Source organism: Osmia lignaria, chromosome 6, assembly GCF_051020975.1.
Source record: "Osmia lignaria lignaria isolate PbOS001 chromosome 6, iyOsmLign1, whole genome shotgun sequence".
NCBI classification, from domain to species: domain Eukaryota; kingdom Metazoa; phylum Arthropoda; class Insecta; order Hymenoptera; family Megachilidae; genus Osmia; species Osmia lignaria.
Genome location: NC_135037.1, coordinates 920,107 through 932,713, shown reverse-complemented (window position 1 = coordinate 932,713; position 12,607 = coordinate 920,107). Strand labels below are relative to the sequence as shown.

Below are 12,607 nucleotides of genomic sequence, written 5' to 3'. Positions count from 1 at the left end.
GCGGCGTGAATGTGTTAGTACGCCAACTTCACTGCGACACTTCGATGGAACTCATCGTCAGTCAGTGTACAATCAGAAGTGCTGGCAACTTCTAATACAATCGTTACAATTACAAATGTTTTCAGCCGTACCTATAACGTTTCGAATTTGTTTTCTTACGACTTATTAATTACCATATTTGCCATACCGCAATCAAATCGTTATTGGCAGCATCGTATATTCGAGTATTTTTAATTTTGCGCCGCCTCTGAAAAGGTTGAAATGTATTTAGAATAGCTGTGGAGTATTGGTATAAATGAAATAGAAATTATTTAATACTTTTTAGCACATTTTGTTAATGCAGCAAGTTTTATTAATAATTGTTACGTAGTTGTATAAACGAAATATAAATTATTTTATACTTTTTAGCGCCTTTTGAAGTCGGTTGTATTTTTTGTTAACAATTATTTTATAAAAAATCGATTTAATAATCTAATAGTATTATTTGTGAAATAGATTTTTACAAGCGTGACTTGGTTATTCTTAAAAGATGTTAGTTTACAAATTTGTTTTGTAATAAAATTCTAATATTAAATAAATGTATTTAAATATCATAACATATTGTAAAGAAAATTGCATTTTTATTTTTTAAAAACACAACATTTGATAATTAGTAGTTAATCACTAAAAATGGTCTGAAAAGATGTATTAAGAATACTCATGGTAAACACATCGACAAGGTGCCCTGTGAAAAAATACAGAAAAGTTTTAAAAAGCATCACCCCTATTATAGGCTTCCCGTGAAACTTAATTCCACATCTATTAAACATTTTTACGTAGTACAGAGATCTGTTTAACTTATCGCTAAAAATAACTTGGCTTTGATCTGTTTAAACAGATACCAGGTATAGCAACACTCTCCTTCCGTGAATTGGTAGATTATATTCTTCCTAGATTACCTATATTAAGTTCTTTTAAATGAACTTTAAGATTAGTATTAATATCTTTAAAATTATTTCTCATGTATTATAGCGAATAACAAGGGCCTTTTACCCCTACATCGTCATTTTGTCTACAGAGGCCATTTTACCGTGCTCGATATGGTACTTATTTAAAGTAAAGTTAAGAACAATAGTAATCCCGTGTACGTTCACGACACAATTTTAAAACACTTGCGTAAGCCGTAAGAACATTAATTAACATGAATTATACTTATACTGGCTCGATTCAATGCGGTATGTTCTCAATAACAGTATATACCTCGAGTCGAAGGTAATGCAGTGTACTCATTAACTGAAATAAGTATCTAGAAATAACTGGGAGTTGCAGAGTAATTTAACAAAAGGACGCTAATTTTCTAGAATTATAGGTTCTGATTGAACGTACGTATTATTCGTTGCAGTATTTTCAAATACAGTAATCCCTTAGCGATTAACCTCAAACTAATAAATTTCAATCACTTAACCCTTTCGCTACTAACAATAAGAACGACTATAGTTTTACTTATCGTGAGATGACTACCGAATTTACATATATGTACTATAAACGCCTATAGACGTCCTACATGAAACATTTATACAGGGTGTTCCAGAAAGGGTGATAATCCATTGGAGGGGTGATTGCCAAGGTGATTCTGAACAACCTTGTCCTTTGCCAAAATGTTGATTAAGGCTTCATTTTTAAATCATTAACGAAAAACAGAGCGTGTGAAATTAGAGCGCGAGCTGAACCGCGAGAGTGTTGGGTATTGATTACGTTCAAACTCAGGGCACTAGAGAATGGACTATTTGTTCAACTGTTAGCTATTTGAAAATGGAACACGTACTTCGTAAGTTGATATTCTAATTTCCAATTGCATATATCTCGAAAACGAAGCCACAAATTGTGCCGCCGTAATGTCGCCACGTTTGTTCATGACCACGGTTCGAACGTAATCAGTAGCCAACACTCTCGCGATTCAGTCCATGCTCTACGCGCGCTCTAATTGGACAATGTTTTTCGTTAGTAACTCAAAAATGAAGCGTTAACCAACATTTTGGTAAAAGAAAAAGTTGTTTAGAATCATCTCGGCAACCACCCCTCCTAAGGGATTATCATTCCTTCTAAGATACCCTTTATTTTTTAAAGGAAGTTTTTAAAATTGGAGGTATGCAATGGAAATTTACGAACGATGGAAAAACAATACCTACTTTATTTGCGTTTATATACTACAATAAATAAAGTAATTAAGAGGTCTCTGCAGTGTGACAGTCCTTAAAGAAGGCATTTTTTTAAATTTTTTAAAAGCAAATTATTCAGCTTTTTATTAATTATCTAACTTTATAGCTTTATTCTTATTCGTATCAAGAATATTTCAAATTTTTGTTAAGTAAAAATATAGATTTTATCTCTAGTTACATCATTTGTATAGAAGTGTCTAAAAAAAAAATTGTTCTCCACGGTTTATTTCACGATCTGAGATGTTACAGTTTGAAAGAAAACAACTAAAGATATTCTTAATCTCCTATGGTGTACTGGTATGTTTATAGGGAATATACAACACGTATAATATAGCTTCAAGCTAGTGGAATATTTTGTGATGTTTATATTGTTCATGTTTTCTTGGGGAAAAAAGGGAAAAAATTTCATTTTTTTGGAAACATAAGTATTTGCTTTTTGAGTAACAAAAATTTCCAAAATATTAGTTAGTTCTAGGTAAGCCCATAAAGGAAAAGGGAAATTAATTGTGTGATTAGTTTTTAATATATCATGTCAGCTAATTTTAAAAGATGTATTTTCAAAAAAAAAAATGACGTTTAAAATATGCTTTGCCGTCTTATGTTATATGTAGAAAAATAAAATTACTTACTGTCAGATAATTACTTTTTTAGATCCAAAATACCTTGACATGATGTTTTTGAGATAATACACTAGCAGAAAATGCAAAAAGAAAAGTTTAATTTCTTGAATAAAATAATGACTAATAATTGTGGTAACACCAGAATATATACATATGTATTAAGTATTCAGCAAATTGAAATATAACATTCTTATAAATTCTACAGCACCAATTCCAGGATGCAAACCTTGTACGGATTCGGAGATGATTTACTGTAAAGATGGAAGCGTCATAAGTGATCATTGTTGCTGTGATGGCAGTTTTAACAGTAAGTGTAATTATAATTAAGATATAAAATCCTTTAACACGTTGATTGACGCGTCAGTACGTTTCAAATATAATATAATTGAATAATTAAAATGAAAATATTCAGTAGCATTACAACTGTACTAATAATATAAAGTAAAGAATTGAAATTTTATTTTGTATTAATAATCTTTAAAAAATGAATTATTCGTATTCCTAATGATTAGAGGTCCAACACTAACATAAGTCCATCTTTAATATGACGGTCAACCTATTAATATTTTCACGTCCAAACTTTTATTAAAATCTCTTTGTAAACAAAAATGTTAAGAAAAATAATTTTGTAGAAACTTATTCAAACGGATACGAACAGAAAATAGAACAATCACCTTGTTTTTTCACTAATCTCCTTGAATTCTGTTTCCACTTATATTAGACATGTTCTTTGTTTATTTGCGATAGAAATCTACTGAAAAACGATGATCGCGTGAAGGTAGTGAATTCGTGCGTGGCGAATTGCCTGCGCAAAATATTGCTGCGATACAATTGTATAACACATTATTGAACGTTTAAACTACGATAATACTACAATACTGTCATGGAAGTCGCAGAATCGTCCGACAGAATAATAATAATTCGTGTAATGTGAATCGGAAAATGTAATCGAAATCACTTAAATCTGGTGCGTGCTACATGTCGTATTTCTACATATGCATTACAATTAAAAACGGATAATTTCAAAAATAACATTTCTCAGTTGGCTACTTTAAGTGTAAAAACTTAATATTTTCTACACTTCTGAATAGATTTATCTTAAAATTCTAACACTGCAACAGCGATCCTTCGTTGCATGATTTTCTTTAATCTTGAAAAAATGTAGTTTTATACAATAAAGGATATTCTTTTATTTTAGAAATTTATTCAAAGAAAAATGATATAATGTTGAAAGTTTTTAAGATTATGTAAAACAAAATCTATAATTCTATCTACCAGATTTATCTATAATATAAACATAAAACATTGTAATATTTTTCTTCTTCTTCTTTTTAGCGAAATATTGCAATGATCTTTATGTACAGTATATGTAAAAATAACATTCTACATGGAATTTCAAAAACTGTAGAAAATATCGTACTTTTGTAAATCTATGGCTTGGTTCAAGAAGTGTCAATATCATATTTTAATAAAAATAAGTTGAACTCATTATTAACTTTATAAACAATTGTGTATTCTTTTTAGAAATTACTATAACGACATTTCTATAAATGTGCCAATGTCAAAATGTTTCATAAAATAAATTTAGTTAATAAATTCAGTCTTCGCTATGCTTTTGAACAGGCAAGACGTTTGTTCGTACTGCTCGCGAGTTGTAAACATAGTTAGATATCAATATAGTTCAAACCTAAGTGTACACAAAGCAGCTGCTTAGGCTGTCTTGGTGCGATTCCGTGTCTGTGTACATTGAGTTGCGTTGATTCTGTCACGGCGTGTGGTACTAACACATACACACGCCGGCAGCCGATTGGCTGCAGTCCTTCCTTCGCGTGCCCCTCGCCCATCGGCTCTCCGGCGTGAATACACGCCGCGACAGAATCAACGCAACTCATTGTACCCACACCAGCACAGAAACCGAACCAGAAATGGCACCAATACAGTTAAAAATTTCAAAACTGGGGGACAGTTACACCTTGCAAAACCTATCAAATTCTACAACCAACAACGATGAAATGACCACAAGTAAGTCGGCTAAATCCGCACCATAGCATCCTCATAATAGCAAAAAAAGAAAAATCCACTCATACATCGGTACTTTAGATCCTGCAATAGACCTCTGCTCACACTCACAAACTAACTCGTGGCTAGAAGAAATTCCTACTGATAATACGTACAGCGTATTGACAGTAGACAATACACCAATCGGCACAACCAACACCATCAATAGAACTGAAACAGCTAAACCTCCTCCAATATACATACAAGCACAAATTATAGAGATGTTAACGGAGTTGCTAGAGCAACAAGCAGGCAACAACAACTACATCTTAAAACAATTAAAAGACAATCAAATAAAAATTCAGTTAAAGTCGTCAGAACTTTATAGAAAAATAGTGGACGCTTTAAAAAGCAAAAATGCAAACTTTTACGCTTACCAAACAAAAACAGATCGTAGTTATAAAGTAATACTCGGTGGAATTCACCCAAAATCAAATATGAGTAAAATCATAGAAGAATTAAAACAATACAACCACTCTGTCAGAACAATACAAAATATAGTTAAATACGATACCAAGCAATTACTGCCACTCTTTATAATAGAACTCGAACCAAACAATAACAACAAAGATATATACAACATAGAAAAACTATTAAACACTATGATTAGATTCGAACCGCCAAGATCGAAACGTGACATACCGCAATGCCACCGCTGTCAAATTTACGGTTACACGAAAAACTACTGTAACAGACCCCCAGTCTGTGTCAAGTGTGCAGGTAATCAACTAACGACATTGTGTTCAAAGCAAGGTAAAATCGAAAACGTAAAGTGTAGCAATTGCCAAGATAAACATCCTGCAAACTACAAAGGCTGCATAGTGCGGAAACAGCTGCGGTTAAAACTATACCCCACGTGAAGGAAAAGAACTGAACAAACCCCAACAAAAACAAATAACAATTCTTTGCCAAACAGCGAAGCATACAAATCGTCACCAACTCCCACATCTAATCATGCCCAACTCTTGGGCACAAGCAATAGAACATATGCGCAAGTAACCGCGGAACATAACGTAGACCGACAAAATCACAACCAAATTTCCTCCACTCACCCAAACTACCTCAATAAAACAGAATACTCAGAGATAAAACACCTTCTAATCCAATCAATTAAAAACACAGAACTCATAACCAATATGCTAGCAACACAAACTACACTGTTGCAGCAACAAACCCAGCAAATAACATTCATGATAGTTCACAACAAGAAACTCACTTTACAACAAGAAACTACGTTAAAATCCCACATAGTACAATATATGATACCAAACATTCATCAGGGAAAGCATACGGAGGTACCGCTATCATTATAAGAAATAGTATTAAACACCATCTCCATAGCAACACCAAACACGACTACCTGCAAGCAACAACGATAACAATAGAAACCACAAACGGAGAAATACAAATATATATCAGCTATCTATTCACCCCCAAAGCACAAGCTCACTATGAAACAGTATGAGAACCTAGGCAATGGGGATCCAAAAGATCATCACCCAGGAGTAGAACCCTGTTGTGCACCATAGAAAAGCTGTCATTAACACCAATATCGACTGGCGAGCCCACTTACTAGCCAACAGCCCTCGAAAAGACACCTGACCTCATAGACTTTGCTATAACCAAAAACATCAGCAGGATGTACTTTAAAATATCGCCAAACTCGGAACTGAGCTCCGATCATACCCCCATACTACTAGAGTATGTTAGCGTCAGCACGTGTTCAAGGGTTGACACGTGTCAGGGTCAATGCATTTTGGGCTTTGACCTGAGTTTCAAGGATTTCTTAGGATTCTTTAGATTATCGATACCCCGAGCCATATGTCTGTCATCGGACTTGGGCCGGCGGTGGTTGATACTTGAGGTGCGACGAATTCTAAGAGTCGCGGATGTTTTGTTTATGGAACGGCGATAGAGAGTTCGATCGCCGATTCTCGAAGGAACGCGCGTGTGGCCGATGACCCGAAGTCACGGTGCTGCATGACACGTGTAAAAAGATAAGGTTGATCTAGAAGGATCTGGCCACGGAGTGGGGAAGATCTTGCATCTTCTGGTAGGAGGACCATGAGGAACGGCATGGCACTTACCCCAGAACCGTCGAAGGGGATTAATCACTGAATAAAATTCTAACATCAGAAGTGGGATAACGTACTTCCTTGTGCTCGCGTAAAAGCAAGTTCCGCTGGGATATATGGAATAGAGAACGGTGATTCGCGATCTATATATATATTTTCAATTTATATACTTTTATAGTTATAGTTTAGTGGTTAAGATGACTCGCGAAAGTGCAACAGACGATGTGATCGCTGGTGAAACGAACGCGGAAAAGACAATGACGGATGGTTCCGTCGCAGTCCCATTCGAAACACTTTTCCGGCAGTTTATGGATAAAATTGTGCAGGGACCGACACCGTCCACCTCGGTCGTGGTGCCAAAGGATGCTGTAGATGCAATTCCGGAATTTAGTGGCACTGATCTGGGAGAGGATGCGAACAGATGGTGTAATATGGTGGAGGAAATCACGGGAAAACTTCCCTTGACTCAACGGTTGAGTCTTGCGACCCACGCTTTAACGGGACCTGCCAAGAAATGGTACAAGAAGTGGGTCGGTAATCCTCGCACGTGGGTAAAGTTCCGGGAAGACCTTTGTGCAGTCTTCGTGGTGGAAGATCGCCTGTGCGAAAGACTAGCTCGTGCGGTAGCGTACACCAGTGATTCTGTTGACAGTTATCCGGAATACGCGCGCAATAAACTAAAATATTATGTGCAAACGGGTATTGAGTTTAAACCGTGTGAATTAATAAGTTTGATTATCGGGCATATTATGGACCCTGTAGTGCGGCAATCGCTAACAAACTCGCGTTACGAAACTACCGCGGACTTATTAAGTGGTGTAGCGCAGTTTGTAAAGCCGACGAGGAAAGATAAAGGCAAAGAGAGAGAGAAGGAAAAGGACAATACAACACCTAGTCGGAGAGATGTGGTTCATCGTAATCTTCCAGCGAAACGGTGTTATGATTGTAATGAAGTTGGGCATCTGCGGTACGAGTGTCCAAAGAAAAAACAAAAGACGATGGGGAACAACGCACCGAGGGAGGCACCGAAGAAGGTTACTACCTGTAACTTTTGTTCAAAAAGGGGCCATGACGAGTCCAAGTGTTGGGCAAAACAGCGGACACAGAGCAATAAAAACGCTGAGGTGAACGTCTGTCAGGTGACGGATCATAATTTGACGCCCGTTTTGCTGAAGAATACATTGGTGTATTGTCTAATGGACAGTGGAGCGGATTGTTCCTTAATCAAGCAATCAGTTGCTGATAAAGTGGGGTGCAATATTATGCCTTACACTATGTCAGTGTCTGGTATCGGCAAAATAAGTCCAACGACAATAGGACGCTCAGTGGTAGTGATGCAGACAGAAGATGTGTCGTTGGAAATAGACTTATATGTTGTTCGTGACAGTGATTCTCCGCACGACGTTATTATCGGGAGAAATGTACTCTCGCATCCTGATTTACGGATGGTGACCAGTGAACGAGGTACCAGGTTACTACGAATGCCTGGAACGTCGGATGACGTCAACCCAGGAAGACAAAGCTGTATCATCGCTATAGTTCCTGATGAGATGCAAGGGCCTGTGAAGGAAATCCTGCAGCGTTATGAGGGGATGATCTCTACGAGTCCAGGGAGCCGTGTGGTGACTACAGGAGAAATGAAGATTGTAGTTAAGGACGACAAAGTGGTAAATTATCGTCCATACCGCTTATCTTTTGCTGAACGACAAAGGGTAAGAGATATTATTGCTGATTTATTAAAGGACAATATTATACGCGAATCAGTGTCACCTTACGCTAGTCCGATTATATTAGTTAAGAAGAAGTGTGGCGCGGACAGACTTTGCGTAGATTATCGGGCTCTGAATCGTATCACTGTTAAGGATCGCTATCCTCTGCCGCTGATAGAGGATCAGCTAGATCGACTAGGTAAAGGTCGTTACTTTACAACTTTAGATATGACCGCGGGGTTTCATCAAATTCCGATTTCCGAGAACTCTATTGAAAAAACCGCTTTTGTGACACCTGATGGTCATTTTGAATACCTGAGGATGCCTTTTGGTCTGTGTAATGCTCCCTCAATCTTTCAGCGAGCTATTAACAAGGCTCTGGGAAACCTGCGAAACAATGTTGCTTTGGTTTACATAGACGACGTTCTAATTCCGTCGGAGACTATCGAGGAAGGCTTGAATGCCTTCGATCAGGTGTTAAAAGCTTTGTTCAATGCCGGTTTCTCGTTAAATCTAAAGAAATGTAAATTTTTGCAAGAGAGTTTAGAATATTTAGGAAGAGAAGTGTCTGCTGAAGGTATCCGACCAGGTAGAGAGAAGGTTAGAGCTTTGACCGAGTCGCCCGCCCCCACGAACGTACGACAAGTGAGGCAATTTATGGGCCTAGCAAGTTATTTTCGCAAGTTCATACCTGAATTTGCAACGCGGATGGCTTGTATTACAAGATTAACAAAATCAGGAGTACCGTGGAATTGGGGTAAAGAGCAGGATGAGGCTCGAAATTATGTGATCCACAAACTTAGTTCTAAACCATTGTTGGTTGTTTTTGATCATAATAGGGAGACAGAACTACATACCGATGCTAGTTCAATCGGTTACGGTGCTGTTCTTTTGCAAAAAGTAGACGGGATGTTGCGAGTGGTGGCATATTTCAGCCGACGTACCACTCCGGAGGAATCACGTTACCATTCGTACGAATTAGAAACACTTGCAATTGTCAACGCTTTAAAGAGTTTCCGCGTGTACCTGCTGGGGATTAAATTTAAAATAATTACTGATTGTAATGCTATTAAGGCCACGCAAAACAAAAGGGATTTATTGCCACGGATAGCCCGTTGGTGGGTGTTTCTTCAAGATTTTACTTTTGATTTAGAATATAGAAAAGGAAAACTTGTCGAACATGCTGATTATTTAAGTAGGAACCCGCCTAAAGATTACCGGGTGAACGTTATTTGTGAGGGTCCCTGGTTAGCGGTCGCGCAGAAAAACGATGAAGAAACGCAGAATTTTATTCGGAGAATAGAGGCGAACGAAACGGTCATTTCGGATTTTGAATTGAGAGACGGGATATTGTGTCGTAAAATACTCAGAGACACTGGTCGGATAGTCTACAGAAGTTTTGTTCCGAAAGGAAGCCGGTTAGGATTGTTACGGCTATACCACGACGAGAATTGTCACAGGTTTTGAAAAAACATTTGAACGTATTGCGCAGAGGTACTGGTTCCCGAAAATGCGCAGGTTTGTTCGTAAATATATAGAGCATTGTATTGTTTGTATAATGTGTAAACGACAATCCGGGCCGAAACAAGGCAAGTTATATTCAATACCAAAGAGGCCCGTTCCTTTTGATACGATCCATTGTGATTGTGTCGGCCCGTTTCCAAAAACGAAAGATGGTTACGAACATATTTTGGTTATAGTGGATGCGTTTACAAAGTATGTACAGCTTGTTCCGCTAAAATCCTTGTCCGGGTCGGAAACGTTGCAGGTGTTTAAAGAGCGATTGGTATTGTTTGGTACACCTCGTACGGTAGTTTTAGATCGTGGTACGAATTTTACTTTTAAATCTTTGGAACAGTACATTAAAAATCAGGGAGTAGAATTGCATTATATTGCCACAGGAGCCCCGAGGGCAAATGGGCAAGCAGAGCGATATGTTGCCACTGTTACAAACCTGCTCACGGTAGAATTGAGGAAAAGTAAGGATTGGCCGAGCAAGTTGTCGAAAATAATGCTTACATTAAATACGACGGTTCAAAAATCTACGGGTTTTTCACCGTGTCGGTTACTGTTCGGAGTAGAGAGGAGTGCTGGCGTTGCAGCTACTGCTGAAATGTCGCTGCCAGACACTAATGAACAAATTAATTTAAATGAAGACAGGACAGTAGCCTTGGAAAGATTAAATAAAAATGCCGAAAAACAGAATGTGCGCTTCGATAGGAAACGCAGGACAAATGCTGTGTTTAAAGTTGGCGATTCGGTATGTGTGAAGCCAGCGGATTCTAGAAGGGCGAAAACAGACATAAAATTTCTTGGACCTTATACAATTTCAGAGACGTTGGCAAATGATCGGTATTTGATAGTGGGTGAAAGTGGGAAACTACAAACTGTACCCAAGGATCGATTGCGTCTTTGGAAAGGTGAATGGTCGGGAGATAATGAGATAGAAGTTAGTGAGGAAGAAAGCGCGGATGAGCCATGTTAGCGGTTTATATTTTATGCAAACGTTATGTTGTTCGTTAATAGTAATTTGATTATTTTTGTTTATTATTTCATTATATGATTCCATGTGAACTGTTTAACGTTTTTTTTTTGTGTGGTTTTAAAATAGATTTATGAAAAGTATTACTCCGTTTCTTTCTTTCGTTACATAACTCATGTTGCCTTCCCTTCTGGCGTCTGTATATGGTTGATGCTTCGATGGTTAGCTGATGCACGTTAGTGATTTGTGGTAATACTTTTGAGTATTTATCACTGTTGCAGTATACCTGTGGGTATGGTCTGTGTTGGGGTACACACCTGCGGGTGGTACCGCCTGTTTTGCACGGTTTTAGTGAATACCGATGCTGCCGGGTGGCACTTGCGGGTGTCATTTGGAGGTGACGCACTTGTGGGTGTAGTCATCGTGGAAATAACGGATGAAAGGTGTCAATGTCGTGTACGGAATATAGTAACGCTATGAGTTCGACAAAATCTGTATCATGGGTGACGTAAGGCCACGGACTTGATATAGTGCGAAGGACGGCGTTTGAAAGGTACACGAGTTGCACGGAATAAAGGACGTTATGATTTTATTGAAGTGTGTGGTAAGGTAGTTGTGCCTTGCGTTGGAATCGGGGGTAACGGAGACAACAGGGCGTAAGTGGAATGCACGGAGTTGTGTTACTGCCTCGAGTTTGAATTTCAGCTAGTCTGTGATTTGTGTTTTTGGACAGTTTTATGAACTCTTCATTGAGTTTTGGCTTCCCGAGAGCGTGAAGCAGGTCAGTTTGGCCGTGTTAGCGTCAGCACGTGTTCAAGGGTTGACACGTGTCAGGGTCAATGCATTTTGGGCTTTGACCTGAGTTTCAAGGATTTCTTAGGATTCTTTAGATTATCGATACCCCGAGCCATATGTCTGTCATCGGACTTGGGCCGGCGGTGGTTGATACTTGAGGTGCGACGAATTCTAAGAGTCGCGGATGTTTTGTTTATGGAACGGCGATAGAGAGTTCGATCGCCGATTCTCGAAGGAATGCGCGTGTGGCCGAAGACCCGAAGTCACGGTGCTGCATGACACGTGTAAAAAGATAAGGTTGATCTAGAAGGATCTGGCCACGGAGTGGGGAAGATCTTGCATCTTCTGGTAGGAGGACCATGAGGAACGGCATGGCACTTACCCCAGAACCGTCGAAGGGGATTAATCACTGAATAAAATTCTAACAAGTATTTACAATAACCATTCCAAATAGAAGATACGCCCACACTATACAACAATACCACAAACAAGGAGAGTTTTAGAGCAATAATCAACGAGAAATTAAACTGTAGTATACCTCTAAAAACCCCAGACCACATCGAAAACGCAGTAGACTACTTAACGCAAACAATCCAAGAAGCTGCTTGGTCATCCACTCCTGTCACCGACAATAGCAAAACCGGCCTATCGTATCCGAATTATATACTAC

The 12,607-nt window shown here is 38.3% G+C and overlaps 1 protein-coding gene across 5 annotated transcripts in view; it reads left to right on the top strand.

Annotated features, from left to right (window-relative positions):
- Positions 1-12,607, top strand: part of LOC117601670 (cytochrome P450 4V2) — a 92,662-nt gene that overhangs the window by 9,595 nt on the left and 70,460 nt on the right. For 4 of the 5 annotated variants that reach the window (XM_076688896.1, XM_076688893.1, XM_076688892.1 and 1 more), the window contains one exon: positions 3,024-3,125. In XM_076688896.1, the coding sequence (XP_076545011.1) occupies positions 3,062-3,125 (64 nt within the window). In that variant the 5' untranslated portion in view covers positions 3,024-3,061. Of the gene's footprint in view, positions 1-651; positions 1,362-3,023; positions 3,126-12,607 lie in introns of those variants that run through there. The other variant, XM_076688895.1, reaches the window with a different exon arrangement.